General features: G+C 46.1%; 1 protein-coding gene and 1 pseudogene across 3 annotated transcripts; both read right to left on the bottom strand.

Moving 5' to 3' along the window:
- Nucleotides 1–448: 448 nt before the first annotated feature.
- Nucleotides 449–14,783, bottom strand: LOC129167241 (zinc finger protein 16-like). Of its 3 annotated transcripts, none has more exons than XM_054751789.2 (3): nt 13,784–14,783; nt 3,979–4,036; nt 449–2,005 (listed from the first exon to the last, which is right to left on the bottom strand). In XM_054751789.2, exons 2-3 carry the CDS (start codon nt 4,025–4,027, stop codon nt 885–887), a joined length of 1,170 nt encoding a protein of 389 aa, XP_054607764.1. In that variant the 5' UTR covers nt 4,028–4,036; nt 13,784–14,783; the 3' UTR covers nt 449–884. The 3 variants fall into 3 exon arrangements, with proteins under 3 accessions (XP_054607764.1, XP_054607763.1, XP_054607765.1); XM_054751788.2 differs by lacking the exon at nt 13,784–14,783 and adding an exon at nt 6,273–6,698; XM_054751790.2 differs by lacking the exon at nt 13,784–14,783 and adding an exon at nt 6,401–6,477.
- Nucleotides 8,205–18,625, bottom strand: LOC129167041 (TBC1 domain family member 24-like; annotated as a pseudogene).
- Between the last annotated feature and the right edge of the window lie 960 nt (nt 18,626–19,585).

Here is a 19,585-nt window from a genome sequence, read left to right as displayed (position 1 = left end):
GAAAAGAAAAAGAAGTACACCCGACATCTTCAGGAGGTTCTCTCGTTTTTACGTGCTAGAAACACAGCAGCTATGCACATTTGCATTTGAGAACAGCAGGTGCTTCATCACCGGGGCGACGGTGGCACAGGAGTTAAGTGCTCACCTTGCAATCGGAAGGTTGCAGGTTCGAGCCCCGCTCAGTCTGTCGCTGTCCTTGGGCAAGACACTTAACCCACGTTGCCTGCTGGTGGTGGTCGGAGGGACCGGTGGCGCCAGTGCTCGGCAGCCTCGCCTCTGTCAGTGCGCCCCAGGGCAGCTGTGGCTACACTGTAGCTCATCCCCACCAGGGTGTGAATGTGTGTGTGAATGGGTGAATGACTGTGTTGTAAAGCGCCTTGGGGGGTTCCAGGACTCTAGAAGGCGCTATATCAAATACAGACCATTTACATCAGAAACAACAACGAGGAGAATCTGTAACTAGCTCTTTTTAATGTCACCTCACCCCCAGCTGGAAACCTGCTCAAGCACACGCTGGTTCAAATTAAAGGTGCAATTAAAAGGCTGATTTTTGTCCAGGATGTCTTCATGTTGAGCAACTAGTGAATCATCACAAACCAAAGATGTGAGAAGAAATGATTGACCGTGTGAGAATAACTGGACCACACAGCGTCCTGGCTTGGCTGCACGTTGGACAATACACACAGACAGGCTGAATGTGTCACGGGGCTTTGAAGACAGCTAACCACCATTTTATGAGTTCCAGCTGAACTCTACCCACCAACCATTATTTTTTATCCGTGATTAAATCATGATTAAACGTTTAATAAAAACAGCATTTCTGCTGACGGAGCAGGTGAGTGCATGCACTAGAATACGCATCGTCTTTAAAACCTCTCGGCCTTTCAGCTGTCCAGATTCTCAGGAGTACCTTCAAAACTCTCCAGGTTTTTAGAGCTTTCCAGGACCATCTGTTCGTGCGCGTGTGACCTTCGGTGTCTGCTGAGCGAGTGGCTCCAGGTGAACCTGCGCCCACAGGTGAGGCACGAGTACGGTTTCTCCCCCGTGTGAGTGCGCTGATGCTCCGTCATCGTCTTGTACCGCGTGAACGTCGCCCCACACTCATTGCAAATGTACTTCTCTGTTCTTTTATGGACGTTCTGTTCGTGATCCCTCATGTTGCCCAGCTGCGAGAAGCCCTTCCCGCACACGGAGCAAACGTGTGGCTTCTCGCCGGAGTGGATGAGGCTGTGAGTGTTCAAGCAGTGGCGAGAATAAAAGGCTTTGCTGCAGATGGTGCACTTGAAGGGTCGCTCCCCCGTGTGGCTCCTCGTGTGTCTCTTCAGTCCCTCGGAGCGGGAGTAGGACCTGTCGCAGACGGTGCACCTGAAAGGTTTGTCCCCCGTGTGGGAGCGGAAGTGGCGGCGCAGCGCGGAGGCCTTAAAGAAACACATTCCACAGACGGAGCAGCTGTGAGGCTTCTCCGGCTGCTCTTCGTGGGTCCGTTCGTGAGCTTTGCAGTGACCCGCTTCGGAGAATCCCTTGCCACACACCGGACAGGTGAACGGCCGCTCCCCGGTGTGAACTCGCTCATGACGGAGAAGCTTGTGATGCTTCACAAATGTCTTCGCGCAGAAGGAACACTGGTGAGGCACCTTGGGTTTCCTTGAATGAGTGCGTCTGTGTCTCTCTAACCTCGAGGGCCTGTTGAACACTTTTCCACAGTCGGGACAGGGATGCTCGTTAGTCCTGTTGTGGAAATTCTGGTGTCGGATCAGCTTCTCTTGTTGGGTGAAGCTCTTCTCACAGTGCTCGCAGTGATAGAGCAGCTTGGGCTTCCTCTCGTGGACCGGTTTGTGCCTCTCTACCCTCGACGGCCTGTCGAACACCTTGCCGCAGGTGGGACACGGGAAACACTTGTCGGATTTTTTCTTCTTTGGCCGACTGGAGTCCTCGGGCTCAGAGTCGGTGGAGGAATCACTGGAACCAGACTCCAGATCTACGTTCACCTCAGCAACACTCAAATCTGTAAAACAGAAATGAGCTCTGAGTCGACATTCCAGAAACAGACACGGCTTGTGTCAGAAGTAATCAGATGAAAAGTAATTTTACCAGTAATTAGATTACATGATAACTAATATCCAGCTAGAAAACAGCCCAACAATCTTTTCACTGACTGGAAAGTAAATAATCAGCATGCCTAAACCTTAGAACATGACCTCGGGTTTTAACAGGTACCCTACATCAGATATGCAGCAATCCCTCGTTTATCGCGGTAGATGCGTTCCAGACCTGGCCGCGATAGGTGAAAATCCGCGAAGTAGGGACTCCCAGCATGCCCCTCGCGGGGATTCCCTCCACGTCGCACCTACGTCACAAACCGCGGCTATAAACGGAAGTCGCCTTTCCAGCTCACCACTCAGTCATCGTTTCTTCAGATTCAAGATCAGAGTTTCCAACCTACCGATCAATCCAACAAACTATCAGCTCATAGTAAGTTATCTTACTTACTTCTGGAAAGCCCGGCATTTCCGTGTCACTTCGTTGACGCTGGAACGCTCGGGGGTTTCCTAGATCAGCCGGCGTTTCACCGACGCTCTCACTTCCGCGTTTGTGAAACCACGCTCCCTACAAGCCCAGCTCCCGAATCCAGCCGACCTACAGTACTAGATTGAATTATCGTATGATCACATTCTCTTTTTGTGGGTAAAACTCAAGAAAAAAATTTTTACTTGGTTTTTTTAGTTTTATTACAAAAAGTGCATTTTATGATGAAATTGATGAAAAAAACAAGAATTTCTTGATATTTCGCATAGAAAAATACCGCAAGTCAGTGAAAAATACCGCGAATCTGCAAATTCCCCCAGAAAAATGCTCCAAAGAAAAAATCCGCGAAGCAGCGAATCCGCGATGAACGAACCGCGAAGTAGCGAGGGATTACTGTACCATTAAGGACTAACATCGATACGCCCAAATATCACAATATGTTCTGGTACAGAATCAACATTTAAAAGTTGCACACCGGTGTTTTATTGAGTACTGACATGCAGACATTTACTGTATTACCCCCAAACTCCACTACCTCCGCGCCGCCCCCGCCTTCCGCAGCCGCTCGCTTCCGAACTCAAATTATACTGGTACCCGCTCTACAACGGCTCCACTCCGGTGCGGAGACCTGAAGTGGGCAAACAAGCATGCGCGGGATTTTCGAGATCTTGCGATACAGTCCGAGCAATAAACGCGGAAGTTAGATCCAAACACCCGTTGTGTGGGAGAAGCATCGGCATGAACTGTTTAATCTGCCCATCATTTGTGTTGAGAGATCAGCAGTGTTTGGATCAACAAAGTGTGACTACTTTGATAGTAGAAACTGTATTTATGGCTTACTTTTGTGCATTTAAACTTCAGCCGCCATTGCTAGTCGTTAAAAGTTGTTAAACCTGTACATATGAAACAAAAAACGCTTTTTGTTTATCGATTTATTGTGAAAAACGGAAGCTGTGCTTGCTCCTTTTCCTGTTGGGCCGTTGTGATTCCTGTCCATTGACTGCGGAGGTGCTCCGGCGTCAGGCAAAAATAGGATCGATTCTATTTTTGCCGGACGCCGGAACAGAGGGCGGCGCACTGCGCCGCACGGCCGGAGCACGGCCGCAGTAGTGGAATTGCTCTGATTGACTACAACGGGACCGATTTTGCTCCGGCGTTCGTGCCGGAGCGGAGCGGAGGTAGTGGAATTTGGTTACTTTAGAATGGTGCAATTCAAACTCCAACTGCTAGGAGGCAGCAGTTTTTACTGCCTTCGAAGCATCTGGCCTGAGTTTTCCAATTACCTTCCGTCTTAGAAACTAGAAATAGAGTCTAACTGTTAGCATCACAACATATCGTCTCGCTAGTATAGTTGTAGATATGCCATCACCAGAGTTTTGCTCATACACGACCCTAGTAGTAGTATTATTATTATTATATTATAAGAAGACATCTATTCCAGTCTTTGCGTACTTTCCTCTGAAGGCTCAGTCTTTATGTCTGCTAGGTCCTCTGGGCCCATGGCTGCAGCCTGTTGAAACACACATAAAAGACACCAATGCCGGATCTTTGACTAAGATCAAAGGTCAGCAACAAAATATATGCTAAAGACATTTTTTGTGGACATATGTAGCTCACACTCTCGTTTACGGCCCCAACAATATTTCGTATTTTCCTCTTGAATCTAAAGGACTTTGCAAACACAAAATCCCAATGACAGCAGAACGTGGATTTCTCACATTTAAAAGCTTTAAACTCACAAGTTCCTTAGCCGGTTTACACAAATAAACACTCTCCCTAAGTTTAGCCAACCACAGTGATTTAAATTCCATGCTAGTTATATTCTGAGATCAGTGGAAGACCTCTAACACGATCAGAATTGGACTGAATAATCAAATCGTGTGGAACTGATGATAGCATCACAATAAAAACATGTTCAAAGAAAACCTTTGTGTTGTTTTTTGCGTTGTTTGGAACTATCTCCATTGGGATCAAATACTATCTCATACGACCGACCAGAACTAATCTGATTACCTATAACGGTTTGGATATTAAATCCTTAAAAGTTCTGAACCATCCCTTAAAAATGGGGGTGTCCAGCCCTGGTGTTGGTGAGCCACCATTCAGCATGTTTTAGTGGTACCTCTGATCCACCACACCTGATTCAATGGCAGAATCACCTGTTCAGCAGCTCGTCAAGCTTTGCAGAAGCCAGCCAATCGCCTGCTGATAAATCATGTCGCGTTGGAGCACAGAAACGACTAAATAGTAAGAGTTCTATTTGCTTCAACAAATCTTACACAGCATCTGGACCAAACATACACGTTAACTGGACAGAGCTTTTAATCTAATCTTTAGAGTTAAGTTTAACACACATGGGTGATTCACGGGCTTCTGCAGAGCTTGATGAGCTGCTGAACTGGTGATTCAGTCACTGAATCAGGTGTGGTGGAGCAGAGAAATAACTAAAACATGCTGGATGGTTCTTGCTTTTTTTCCCGGAACTGCGCTGCTCTGGGCGGCTGCATGTTGGAGTAGCCCTGTTGACTATATGTAAGTTTAGCCTTTTCTTTGGCAGTTTTTCTTCTAGTTTCTCAAGAAAAACTGTATTTTTTGGACACTTTACTTTTCTGTTTCTGGTGCTGTGAAGCTTGGAGGATTTTTACTGCTATTTTTTTTAGCTTTTTCACTTTTTGAGCATTTGTTATGTGTAACCATGGCAACAAGCTGGTTTACAATCGGGGGCAGCTGATTAACATTGGAAAGGCTGAAATAATACCTCAACTGAAGCCACAAATCCCACATGAGCTAAAACGCAAGAAGCGTGGGTGCAGAGCGGGAGCAAAACGGAGACAGAGAAAGAGGAAATTCAAACCATCTCTTCCATCGATCATAATGGGCGATGTGAGATCACTGGCCAACAAGATGGAGGAACTCCAAGCCCTTTCGAGGACCAGAGTTTCGGCAGTTTTGGAACCGCTGGAGGAGATAATGCAAAGAATGATTCTCCAGAGAATCAAGAAAATGATGGACAACCCTGAGCGTTCTCTTCACAAGACTGTCCGACAACGGAAGAGTGTCTTCAGTCAGAGGCTTCTTCAGTTTGGCTGCAACACTGACCGCTACTGGAGATCCTTCCTGCCAACAGCCATTGTAATATACAACAACTCTTTGATGACTTGATTATTATTATTATTCTGAGCTACTACAGCAATCAATTTCCCTCTGGGATTAATAAAGTAGTTTTGAATTGAATTGATTCAGGTGTGGTGGAGCAGAGAAATAACTAAAACATGCTAGATGGTGGCCAGGACTGGAGACTCCTCCTTTAAATAGTTCAGACTGCTTTATATAGACTCGTTTTTTCATTCTGAAGTACTTATCGTTTAAGAATGTGACTGTTTATAGCAATTTTAATAATCTAACCACTGGAAAAACACACAGTCAGGAGCTGCCAGCCTTTTCTGCCTGCAGGTAACACTTATCTTTGTGGGTTGGACGTGCAGCCATGTTGAACTGTGTGCAGACATTTGGGCCAGAGTTTAGACATCAGATTAGCTCCTGGACGTGCAGAACTAAACTCACTCCGTGCATTAGACACGAGGCTATCCTATTAAAAAAACACTTCGTAGCCGATCTGCATGTTTTAGCATGTGAGACCCCAGCTAACACACAGCGCGAGCTACATCATATCTGTTAGCTACTTTCGCTAAAGCTAATGTTGACGTGTTTGCTGAAGCAACGCAGCACACAGACTCGAGTCTCACCTCACAGATAAATCCTTAAATGTCGTTACATTTCCTTTTGCCAGCGATTTAAATCAAAGCGCTTCCACAAGAGAAGAAGCGGGATGGAAATGGTAACAGCTAGCCGAGTTACCCACAGCTTAGCTTACCCTGGAAGCGTCCTTTTAGTGATGCGTTCGAGACGCCATGTAAATTAGAACTTCCCCTTTGTGATTATTTTCTGCTCGTACATTAAATAATGACATGTTCTACTGTAGTAACAATTGCTCATTGCTTTATTACTTTTTTGTTAGAAAATTAGAGCTAAATCCCCAACTTCTGATAAATACATAACATCCTATACTTCAAATAATACTAGAATGCAACATGTGTCTCTAAAGTAGTTAATACTTTAAAGTGTGGTACTTTGAAAATGTACTGTAGTAACTGTTTGAATGGCCTTAGTTTGGAGAAATAGAAACTCTATATAAGGCCAGTGCCATGGTCTGAAGGTGAGTGGTTCATTCATGACCTCTGAGTGCTTAAGGTTGGTTTATGCTTGACGCGTCCGCGAGGTCCGCACGGCTCCGCGCGGAAAAGTTAGGTCATTTTGCGTCATTTTAACAACCACGCCCCTCCACCGCGCCTCCGCACGGCCCAAAATTTCCGCAACGCGCACCTAGGAAATTTTCTAACCACGCGGCCGGTCGGACGTGGAAAAACATGGCGGACCGGCAAGAACTAGTATGGCAGAGGTTCGTAAATACAAACATTTGTATGATTCAGCTCTCAGAGATCACCGTGATCAACATGTTGTTAATAATTCTTGGAGAGAAATAGCTCGCATTGTCGGAAAAGACGAGGACGCTGTTAAAAATGCTGGAATGCCATGTTGTAAACAGTCATTTCTACTTCTACTATGCTGTAGTGTTGGATGCATGCTGTAGAGCTCCATGCTGCCCCCTACAGTTTGGGAGAATATTGGCTCACCGCAGAGACAAGCCGCATGAACCATAAACGCTGCTAGCTGTGAAGCGCGTTCCATCTGCGAGCCGCATCACCAAGCGGAAAGTAAATGCGTCAAGCATAAACCAAGCTTTAATTGCCGGTGAGTGGCACTGAGGAGCGGGCAGCTGCAGCCAATCTGTCATCTACCAGCTGGTGTACAACAGGAGCAGGTCGACGACATCACCTCGCCTTTGGGTCGGTCGGTTTTGCTAGGCGTTGGCTGGGGGCCGGGGTGGCTCTAGAGGTGGATGAGCTACAGAAGCCGCTGCCCAGAGAGAGCGAAGACCTTGGTCGAGAGGAAAACAATGGCGGGTAGCGCAACTATTTGGTGAATGAGAAGGAGTGGGGAGACATGGGGGACTGTGGGAGCGAAGAAAGTAATTTAGAGTTGAGTTTTGGGCGGGAGTCGATGAAGGGAAAGAGAAGTAACAACTCTGATGGCGATGGTCCTAGGAAACAAAGAAGGGTTGTGTCGACTGAAAGTGCAGATGAAGAAGGAGGAGGACTCAAAATCATGTTGAGGTTCAGTGAGGGAAATGGGATGAACCCAGTTAAGCTTTCGTCTATCTTTAAAAAATCAAGTTGGAGACATTAAACTAGCTAAAGTTTTGAGATGGAAATTTGCTGATCGTTTGTAAAACTGAAGATCAGAGAGAGAAGGCCTGTAAAATAAGAGAGGTGGGAAAACAAAAAGTAATCCGTGTGAGTAAGGTGGGAATGAGTGGAATGGGACCTAGAGGAGTGATTCGGGGAATACCGGTGGATGTTTCAGTTGGGGAAATAAAAGCCATTTTAAACGGAGCAAAAGTGAAAGATGCTAAAAGATTAAAGAAATTCGAGATGGATCAAAGAAAGAAAAGGATTCAGTGCTGACTGAATTTCAGGGTGACGTTCTACCGTATAGAGTGTTTTTAGGCTGCATGTCATACGCAGTGAGGGAGTACATTCAGACACCGATTAGATGCTTCAACTGTCAGAGATTTGGACATACGGCAAATGTGTGTGAAGGACGGAAGAGACGCCCAAGATGTGGAGATGAACATAGCTTTGAGGAATGCAGAAATGGAACAAAACCAAAGTGTTGTAACTGGGGGGGTGGGTGGGGAGGGGGGGGGGGGGGACGACATAGTGCAGCTTATGCAGGTTGCCTGCTGATGAGGAGGGAAACTCGGGTACACCGAACAAAAGTTCAAAGTGCAGTTTCTCATGCAGAAGCAGTTAAACACAAGTCCTCGAGAGTCATGATTTCTTCTTTCTGCCACATTGGTTGACAGGAAAGCTCCAAAAATCTGAAAAAATATAAATAAATACATAAATAAAAATCCATAAGAATGACCAATAATTTACATCACTAATTGTGATCACTGTATTCATTATATTAAAGGGGTGCGTTACCTCTTCCTCCATAGTTTTTTAATGATGAGGACCCCAGGCTCATTTCCTTCCACATGTGAAAAAAATCTGAAAGAGTAAAAATGAGACATTTCTGCTTTGTGTCTCCCTAAATGTACTTCTAATAAACTCCCACAATCGCTTTTTCTGAAGGTTGTTCACCCAACATAAAAGGTTTATCGTCACAGGAGCACTGAGGGCTCTGCAGCTCAACTCAATACAAACATGTTGATGGTGCAAATACACCACCTGGATGCCTGGAAAAACCTGGACAGCCATTTTCCTGACAAAGAAACTGTCCTGCGTATACTAAACCATAATAACACTATCTTTTATAAATGACCCAGACATGAACAATGGGCTTTGGTCAGCAGCAGTAGCTCAGGTGGTAGAGCGGGTTGCCTCATGATCGGAAGGTCATGGGTTGCAGCTCCCGTCAGGGGAATCCTGCTGTTGTGTCCTTGGGCAAGACACTTCACCCAACTTGCCTGTGTTGGTGGTGGTCAGAGGGGCCGCCGGCGCCAAATGGCAGCCTCGCCTCTGTCAGACCTCCCCAGGGCGGCTGTGGCTACAAGTAGCTTATCATCACTAGCAGTGTGTGAATGTGAGAGTGTGTGAAAGCATCTTTGGGTGTCTTGAAAAGTGCTATATAAGTTCAATGCATTATTATTATTATTATTATTATCCTGCCAGATTATTCTATTCTATTCTATTCTATTCTATTCTATCTGGTCGGTCTACCATGAAAGGCGGTGGATGATGTATATTCCTTCGAGGGACTTGTGGCTGTCCTAAAGACACCACTTTTCACAGACAATAGATTGTTTTAGGTAGTTAAAAGGCATCTTCTTGATTTTCACCTCCTGTGGCCGGAGCTCTTGTTTGATGTCTCTTTATTTCACCAAATCATTTGTGATCAGCAGAACCCCATAATTAGCTCACTTGGCAGAGAATAAAACGACTTTTTCAGGGGCAGAGTGTCTCTGGAGGTTGAAATTCAAACTTTATCAGAGTTTATATTTGGTTAGTTTCACATCATTGAACAGAAAAGTAAAGATCATTCATTTTCCGGTGTGTATTGATTGTTGAAATTGTTTATTTAAGAAGGAAGATAACCTTGTGTCAGAATTCTCAGTGAAAATAGAATCAGAAAGCAAATGACGTGTGAGAATATGTGTGTGAACTGCTGAATGAAGTGTTATAAAGAGCCTTGGGGGGTTTTAGGACTCTGGAAGGTGCTATATAAATACAGGCTATTTACCATGACCATTTATTTTTATGCTTTTGATTGGATATTCGTCCAGTAGACTAAGGCCTAGTCCACACATAGCCGGGTTATTTTTTAAAAACGAACATCCGCCCCTCCAAAAACTTGCATCCACACCACCTCGTTTAAAAAAAACTCTGTCCACACGTACCCGGATAAATACGTTGTTAAGGACATGCCAGACCTGTAGGTGGCAGTACTTCCCCCGTTCTTAACCTCGTCCTTCGTCTGTGGTCTTCCGCAAGGAGCAGTAATTCCACTTGCAAAAACAAACAAGCAGAAAGCGCTTGGACGATTGATAAAGCGAGCGCAGCTCTGAGGGCGTCCATGCTGTCGGCTAGTGTAAACACAGGTCGCACACGTGATGTCAGCATTTTTTTGTCACGGAAAGTGACGTTGCGGACCTTAAAACTCCGATTTTGTCTGTCCACACGCAGACACCCAAAACGGAGAAAACGCAGATCTTCACTTTGGCCGGAGTTTTTAAAAAGATCCGTTTTCGTGTGAAAAAACTCCGTTTTCGTGTGGATGACAGGCCAAAACGTAGTAAAATATCTACGTTTTGGCAGATCCCCGGCTACGTGTGGACAGGGCCTAAGGATGTGCGTTGAAGGAAGACCATTGGAGATGATTCACACAAACACATGGAAGAGGTGAAAAGTGGAGAAAGAAGGTTTTTACCCAGCAACCAGAAAGTACTTTTAAAATTTGGATCAAACTGATAAAGGTCACTCACGAAGCAAGACCTCCTCCATGTTCTGTGGTACTATACAGCCTAACGTGTCATGACTCCCATCCTTCACCCTCCTCTGTCTCCTCATTTCACCGTCATTCAGCTCACCTGGCCCCTTCACCAAGCTCCTGACAAGCCCCGTTTCCCTGGCAACCACAATCAACTCCATTCTTCTCACCTGTTCCTGTCATCAGCTTCATCCACTTCACCTGCTCCTGACTCCTCAGCTCATCTCACACACCTGCTTCCCCTGCTACAAAAGAACCATCCTGCTATCCAGTCTCTGCCAGATTATTGAAGACTTCGCGCCAGTAAATTCTCCAGCACTCCAACCTCTGCCTGTACCATAGATCCTGACCTCGTTTCTGTTCCTTGACCAACCCAAGTGCCTGCTCCCTTCCTGGATTGTTTTCTCTGACTACCTGGATTCTCGACCTCAGCCCATTCTCTGGATTCTGCCTCCTGCCTGCTCATTGTAGCATTCACGGATCTATCTGGCTTTGACCCTCGCCTCCTCTCCTACTCTGTCTCCAGCCTCGCCCACCTGGTAACTCCACCAAAAATAAAGACGTTTTTTATGTACTTTCATTGTGTTTGGCGTCTTCACGGGTCTTCCTAGTTAAGCTCATGACATAACGGGACTAAAAGAGCAAAGCACTCAGGGATCCAGGCCCAGATGACTCCCATCACTGTCCCGGTAACAACACCGGACCTGAAGCTGGAAAAGTCCACCGTTTCCACCATCTGTCTTTAGAAACATGAAAAAATAAAAATAGCGGCGCTCAATGTGGAAGCTCAAAACTAGTTAGGGTCTTTTTTCCCTTGTGTACCTCCTCCCAGAGAGTAAACCTACCTCTTTTGGTGTGTGCTAACACCTTTCTGCATCAGGGCGTCGTTCTTGGCGTAGAACAGGAGGTTAAGCTCACGCCTTGTAGCCATGGGAATCTGAAAGGCCCTTTCCAGGAGCTTCTCGGCCGTGCAGTGGCGAGCTACACCCTGAACAAAACTTTTCACATCTGTTCTGAAGTCCTCCTGCCACTCGGGTTGACACAGACTCCTTATAGAGGTCGAGCAAAGTCGATGCCACCCTGCAAACAAAGATCAAGCCATGTTTTCACCCTACAAGATCACGTTTTCAGATTTGAATTATAGTGCAGCATCAATATACCTGTAGAGAACCTTGTAACCCTCTAGTAGGTAGACATCCAGAACTCTGATGGCCTACGTGAACCGAAGGTCGGCAAAAATCCACATGATCCAGTCGGAGTAAAACTCAAAGAGGTTTAGATGAGAGCTGGCGATTAGCTTACGAATGCCCCGACAACACCTGTTGGCAAGGTCCGCAAATGTCACACAGGAGGCTCGGGAAGTAAGGAAGGTCTGGTCGATGTAGCGTTTGTTGGTGTCTGTTACTTTCCCCACTATTGTGTGGCCGTAGGTGTGCTGTTTTTCTTTTTTTTTTTGTTTGTTTGTTTAACATGGCGCATTTAAGTACAAACCAGATAAGGACACGCAAGTTGACGGACAAACAACATGACTACAAGACATCGCTGGAGGGTGGCGTCCACGTTGCTGTGGAGACGTGCCGGGATTCCCTCGCTGCGGACGTTCTCTCCGATGACGTCATTGGGAGGTCCCCGCTCCGGAACTGCTGCAGCCACACCTGCAGCTCATCTTGGACTGAGTGTGTTTGTTCCCGTGAAAGGATAAAAGGAACGTTGGATACACGCCGGAGGAGCTACTCCTAACCCATGAGTAGTCTCTATTTCTGCTCCGTTCTGGACACCCTGACTTTGTAGAAAACTGTTGTGATTACGTGCGTGTGGTTAGAGGAAAGCCTCTGCATGGTATTCTACCATAGCCTGAGTCAGTGGTTCCTAGCCTCTAGTGCCAACTCTTTGTACTGGTATCTTTGCCTAGACAGAAAAGTAATCATTCTCCGTTCTTTAAAAGGCTCTCTTTGTTTGGCTTCGGAGAGCCTGTTGCTTATAGAAGCTCTTAGCAACCCGTACCAACTTAAGAATACGTTTCGGTTGAAAAGCAACCAGAAATCTGTTGATTATAGTCTTTTTTCCAGCTTTTAATTAAAAGCTGTGATTTTTCTTTGGTACCTTTTTATTGACTCAGGAGTTTTTTCTTTGTTGGGCTGTGTCTAGTGGTATTTGTTAGAACCTCCAGCCCCAAGAACAAGTGTAATCTGTGTAACAAAAACAATGCGAGTGTTTTAATTAAATAAGGAAAATATTTTTATACCCAGGTTTCTTTCTCATCTGTTCTTATCTGTCCTCTTAGCTTCTTAAAGGGAGTGGGAAAGCATAGAAAGTCGTTGTAGCAGATAAGTCGGGACACACTGTAGAAACACTCGGCTTCATCCTCGCTGAAGTGGAGGATGAGCGAGACCAAGGAGGGAAGGATGGGGCAGAAGCTCATGTTAGGGAAGTATTCACCAAGGCAAAGGAGGATCTTTTTAACAGAATTCAGGCCCACTTTGTGGAGACAGAATCTGGAAAAAGGTGCAAATTAAAGACTTCCTTATTTGGCGAATAGAATACAATAAAGACAAACATATGCACATCAAATAAACTGTCATCATCAGCCTATTCCAGTCTCACCTGGACCCTGCTGGTTAAACCCAGGCTGTCTCAGAGGGGATCACAAAACAAAATGGTTTAAATGGGATTAAGATGTATGCCAGGTAGGGATGCACCGATATGAATCTTTTGGGCCGATACCGATATTAATATTGCTGTTGTGGTCAATAAACGATATTTGACTATACCGATATACTGTCATTAATTGTAGCTGCCCCTGGCACCATGAAGAAAAGAACGGAGAGCCTCGACAGGTGCATAAACTTTTATTCGTTTCTCTGGTCCAATGCCTTGGACTTCACTCCATGAGTTGCACCGTGAAAACTGTTTAGAGCTATACAAAGCGTAAATAAAAGGTGAACACAACTTTGATGTCATAACAGAAATGGATTATATTCTCACATTTACCTTGCTCCGCTGGCCAAGGGTGCTAAACAAACCAATAATTCCTTAAAGCTACTTTATCTGTAGATTTGAGTGGGGACGGACACGAATAACAAACAATGACTATAGAGTGTCGAACTAATAACCCAAACAAAAGCGTCAATACAGCAAAACTTACCTGGGGATGCAGTCGGCACTGTGCAGCTGAGGTGAATTTAGGCTAAAGACATCATTTCAACACTTCAACAGTGTTATCTTCTCTACAAACAACTTAACCCAAGCCATTTTCTCTGGAAGGGTGTGGCTTATATAAATTCTGTGAGCCAATTAAGAGTCATTGCCATCAGCTGCTCAGCTGGCCGCTACATTAATGATTCTAAAATCAGCAGATTTTGTATAGAATGAAAATTATTAAAGCTAAATTTACGTTATTATGTACACACAACACACACACACACATACGCTTCTGAGATTATTACAGTCACTGTCGCATGACTAAACAAACGCCCATCAACCCCTCACCCTCTGAAACAGATAAAGAAGTCAGTTGCTAATATTGGCCCAGTCTTAATTATTGAACTGATACAGATATGTCAGAAAATGACCAAGATCGGCCGATACCGATATTGATGTAGGTATATTGTGCATCCATAAGACCAGGCATGTCCAAAGTGTGGCCCTCATATTGATTTTTGGCGACCCCTGGTGGAATTTGTAGTGTTATAGAATAGTCTTCAGCAGACGATTGTTTTCAACATTTTTATGTTCAGGTTTTTACTGATATAAAGCCTATTTTGAGCAGTACAAATAAAAAAAATCTACGAATTTTTTGCATTTTTGAAATGAAAAATTATAACTTTTTGTGGCCCATGAGGTAATTTAACTTGACAATGATGGCCCTTTTCTTGAAAAGTTCCTGCAGGAGTTTTGAAACATTCCTGCCAGTCCTGATCTCTGGATTTATCTGAGGAGCTGCTTTTTGCTGCTGCTGGTAATGTTTATCCCAGTAAATAACTCAGTAATGTGGACTTAACAGCAGTGCAAGGGTTCTAAGACTTCTGTTGCATGCTCTGAAACTGTGTGTAGCTGTTTTGAGACAACAGCCGTATACACTTTGATTTTCTAATTCAAGTATTTACAGGCAAAACTATTACGGCTACAGAAAGAGAAAGAAAAAAAAAGGGACACAACAACAATACAACAAGATCAAGCTATCACTGCGTCAACTTGACGAAGAAATATGTAATCAACATTGTTTAATTGAACAATCACACGATAAAAAAATCACAGTGCATTTAGTGCCCACTATAGCCTTAAGACATGTGTTGAACGTGCCCAAGTCCATACTTATGAGAGCACCATGTGAGCACCTGTGTGTGTACACGCGTTTGTTTATGTAAGGTTTCTCTATAGGAGCGTCCAACAGAGAGTGTGAGGGGCCACAGATCTGCCCCCTAAAGATGTGTAGGAGACGGAGGGAGCTCCAAGTCCCAGAGATCCAGGAGCTGCCCCAGAGCACAGGAACTCCAGGGAGACTGCGACCAGAAAAGCCCCCGCCCCCCTCGAGAGGTGCAGAGGACCGCCCCGGGGGGCCACAACCAGCAGCCGACCCGGGAGATACCGGCGGCAAACTCACAGGCCCGCCCGCAGCCTCCCACCCTCTAGCCGGCCGAGCCCGGGACCCAGCAACCAGGGACCCAGGGGCGACCACCCCCGCCGGGGACCCAGCAGAGCCCAGGGACCCAGACCTCACCAGGCAGCCACCGGGATTGACCAGGCAGGCGCCAAAAATCTTAAACCCCCTGACCCGGGAGCCACAAACAGTAAGGCAGACCAAGGCACCACACCCCACACCAGGTGTGGCAGGGGGAGGGGAGACGAAGATCTATATCATCAAAAGAAGTCCCAGGAGAAGAGAGAAGTCAAAGGCCCCACCTGACATATACAGTCATACACAAACATAGTCACACACTCCCTCCCTCATGCTCACACATAAACATACAACCAAAGACTTACAAAAATGCACACCGGACACCCACTCATGCTCCCCATACACACCCTATTCACTCTGGTCCCGGTACTGCTGCACACTGGGTACAACCATCACCGGTTCCCAGAGTTCGACCCTTTCTGCTGGGGTGCTGATGAGCAGGCTCCCCCGCCCAACGCTGAGCACAGCAACCTACCACCCCAGACCCCAACCAGACGGCCAGATCTCCCTCCTAGTCTCCAGCCCCAGGAAGCCAAGCGACAACAGAGGTGTGCTAAGACCCCTAGTCTCCCTCCGCCTGCTCCAATATGGTATTAGTGAGTGTTGATGAGGTGTATTCCAGGGCTGTGGTGAGCGGGCAGTGCGGGTATTGTCTGGCCTATGCCCGCTGATGCCACCACACCACCCCACTTGCACCCACAGCCCTCAGTGTCTAAGTGCGGTTTAAAATTGGAAGTGGGCACCGGCACTCGGGAGAAGGCTGGAAGATCCCCTTGCCAAATGTCGTTGAATGTGCTCACTCCCAAGGCCCTAAGTGTGTGTTTGCATGGAATGTCATTGGTGGAAGTGTATAAGGTGCAAATAAAATTGGGGGGCAAGTTGCCACAGGAATGCGGAAATGGGGTCCATAACCGCACTCCCTGACTTGTCCACCCCCCAAGTTCCTATGTGTATGTTTGTGTGATGATGTGAGGGAGCAGGAGGAGGAAAATACGCAGGGATGGGGAGGAATGGCTGGTTGGGCTTAGCCCTCCAGGGAGCCAGCTCCCCCACTGGACCCAATAGGCACCTCTGTTGTCAAAATGCCACCCAGGGCATGGAGACCCCAGCCCATCCTGCCAGGGCCCAAAGCAGCAGCATCACAGAGCCTCACTGAGTCTGAGGGCACCAACCCAGCCCCACCCCAGCAGAATATCTACGCCCATCCCTGCATTTGCACAACTTCCAGATTATATAAGACATAGGACTTCCAGGTAAGGTTGGGTCCTCCCCCTCCTGGACTTCCCCCTCCCCTGTGATGGGACAGCAGAGGAGCCAAGGTCTACCTGAGGCCCCTGAACCCGAGCCAGGCACTGCCGCATGTTCCTGCCTTCTCCCCGGCAGCATACATGTCAGGACTTGACCCCCAAGGCCCCGCCCAGATCCCCCCACGGGGCCGGCCACCCCCACACCCTGAGACCCCAGGCCCCCACCCAGACCCGCCCAGGGGCAATGCAGCTGCCGGGCAGTGACCCATGGCAACCGCCAAGACCTCCAAGGGGCCCCACTCACAACCGCCAGTAGTCCACCCCCCGAGGCAACCAAAGCACCTCCAGAGGGGGGAAACAGCCCCCCAGTCCCAGACACCCCCAGTGAACCCACCTCCAGGGAACGTCCGGGTACTCCAAACTCAGATCCTCCACCCCCTCACCCACATCATCCCGCAGGACAATATCAATGGTCCCCCATCATCGCTATGTGGTGAAAAATGATTCCTAACAGTGACGGTACAGGTGTTAACCTGGAGTAGATGTTATGGATGATGTGTTAGTACGATTTGGCTCTGAGTGTGTGAGGCATGGCCCAGAGTCCCTCTCGCCCCATGGTCTTCAGCTGCTGGTGCTCGCTCGTCAGGATCAGCTCGTACTTTTCTGCAGCTTTGGGATCAATCTTCTCCCAGTCCACGAACTGTCTGTACTTCATCCCAGAGCTGGAGCAGATCTTCTAGTTGTCCGACTCGGAGATGGTCATCATGGACTTGACGTGGCATTTATTGCCTGAGGAACACCCGTACACACACACACACACACACACACACACACACACACGCACACACACACACACACACACACACACACACACACGCACGCACGCACGCACGCACACACACACACACACACACACACACACGCACGCACGCACACACACACACACACACTTATTGCATGTTTTGTTATTTTTGACATTGCTAATAAAGTAGACTGTAACATTTTACAGTTTTGGACACACGTTCTCATTCAATGTGTTTTCTTTATTTTCATGACCATTTACATTGGTAGATTCTCACTGAAGGCATCTAAACTATGAACACATGCAGGGTTATGTACTTAATCCAAAAAGGTGAAATAACTGAAAACATGTTTTATATGGTTTTTTTTTATGTCCAAGCATCAATTTAGAAGAGGTAGTCCTTCAACACGGTTGGAAAACCATTTCAGGTGACTACCTCTTGAAGCTCCTCGAGAGAATACCAAGAGTGTGCAAAGCAGTAATCAGTGCAAAGGGTGGCTAATTTAAAGAAAATAGAATATAAAACATGCTTTCAGTTATTTCACCTTTTTTGGTTAAGTAGATGACCCTGCATGTTTTCATTCATAGTTTAGATGCCTTCAGTGAGAATCTAACAATGTAAATGGTCATAAAAATAAAGAAAACACATTGAATGAGAACGTGTGTCTTGAGTTTTGATCTGTACTGTACATCCTTTGATTACCGCTGAGCTCTCTCGATGGTGAGTGTCTACTGGGTTTGCCCTCCTTGGCGGTAATTTTACCAGCCAATCGATTCCCATCTTTGTCCTCCTTTTTAGATGAATAGGATTTTAGTTGTGAGTTTGACTTCTGCCTGAGAGGACTGGACCTTAAAAAGCTTCCCGTGTCAGAGTCAGAGGAGAGCTCTGACGTCTCATAATTGTAAAACGACCTAAAGTGGATGGAATACTCAGTCGGTGATGGCTTTAATCAGTTAAGTTGGGGGAAAAGCCTTGAAAGTGATTAAATGCTTACCTGGAGCGAGGTCTCAGAGTGGCTTCTCCTGCATGCTGGACTAAACCATAGCTCCTTCTGTCCTCTGGGTCGTTGTAGGAGCAGGACCTTTGTCTCCTGCCTGTTGCCACGGAGCCCAGATCCTGATCAGATTTTGCGTTTGAAATTAAATGAACATTTCCACAGTTGGAGAACTCTGGCGTCCTTGAAACGTGAATCATCTCAAGTCGTATTATTAGCGGGAAAGGCATCTGGAGAGTAATGTTTCCCCTCTCCACTTCAGAGTGTTATATGAGTCTGAGGTCACATGAGCGAGGGATGGTTTGTTTGTGGTAATTAAGGTACAGAAAAGGGTAAAGTTCCACTGATGTTTCTGTTTTCCACTTTCACAACAGATTCTTTCTGAGAAGACGTTGAAAGCCCCTACAAGGGTGCCATCATCCATTAGAGCCTCTAAAACAACGAATCAGGGCATCAAAAATATCTGGAATGAAGCCAAAACCTGGCCATTTTTGAAAGCTTAACCGCTCTCCAGGGGAAAAGCTCAGGTCTCAGAGGACGATCTGTTTCTCGAAACTTTTTAAAATGTTTTTTTTTCTGTTTCACTGAAAGCTGTTTTCCTTGTTTAGCTCTTGAAGATTTGTTGCCCGCTTTCAAAGTTGGGCTTTTGTTCAAATCTTCTGCAGTTTCTGTCACATGCTGATGACTTCTTCCTGGCTCTTCATAGTGAGCTTTTTGAATGCTTTTGCAGCAGCATTATTGGATTATCTAGGTAAACATGTTTTATTTTCCTGTTTTTTGCACCATGATCCTGTTTTGCCCAGAGATTCTCAGACGTTTATTATGACACGCCTTATTTGTATTTGGAAGTGAATCCAAAGTAAAAACAAGCTGGTCAGAAGGAACGGAATAATCAGATTACAAATGTTACCTTTTCTTTGAAACTGCCTCATATGTGTTACACCAAAATGTCAAGAAAGCCTGTTCCAAGAAGATGTCTGCTGTTTTGCACAACCTGTGTGTGTTTTCATTCAAACAGAACTAGTGTTTGGTTATGAAACATAAAACATCTACAAGCACTCATCTTATACACCCCATGTAGTGGAGCTAAAATTTACCATTTTGCCCCAAAGGAACTTGTTCTGCTGCCCTTCCACTGGTTCTTTGTCACATAGTAAACAAACACATACTAAAAGAAAGAGCTCGAGAACAAGAAAGTTGAAGTGTAGTAAACCAAACACATTAA

The sequence above is a fragment of the Nothobranchius furzeri genome, chromosome 7 (genome assembly GCF_043380555.1).
Source record: "Nothobranchius furzeri strain GRZ-AD chromosome 7, NfurGRZ-RIMD1, whole genome shotgun sequence".
NCBI lineage: Eukaryota > Metazoa > Chordata > Actinopteri > Cyprinodontiformes > Nothobranchiidae > Nothobranchius > Nothobranchius furzeri.
The sequence above is the reverse complement of the archived record's forward strand: the minus strand, read 5'-3'. Positions and strand labels throughout refer to the sequence as shown.

Coding starts and splice junctions, on each gene's coding strand:
- LOC129167241 (XM_054751789.2), bottom strand. CDS start 4,027: ATGGGCCCAGAGGACCTAGCAGACATAAAGACTGAGCCTTCAGAGGAA. Junction 2,006..3,978: donor GACTGAGCCTTCAGAGGAAA/GTACGCAAAGAC, acceptor TCTGTTTTACAG/ATTTGAGTGTTGCTGAGGTG.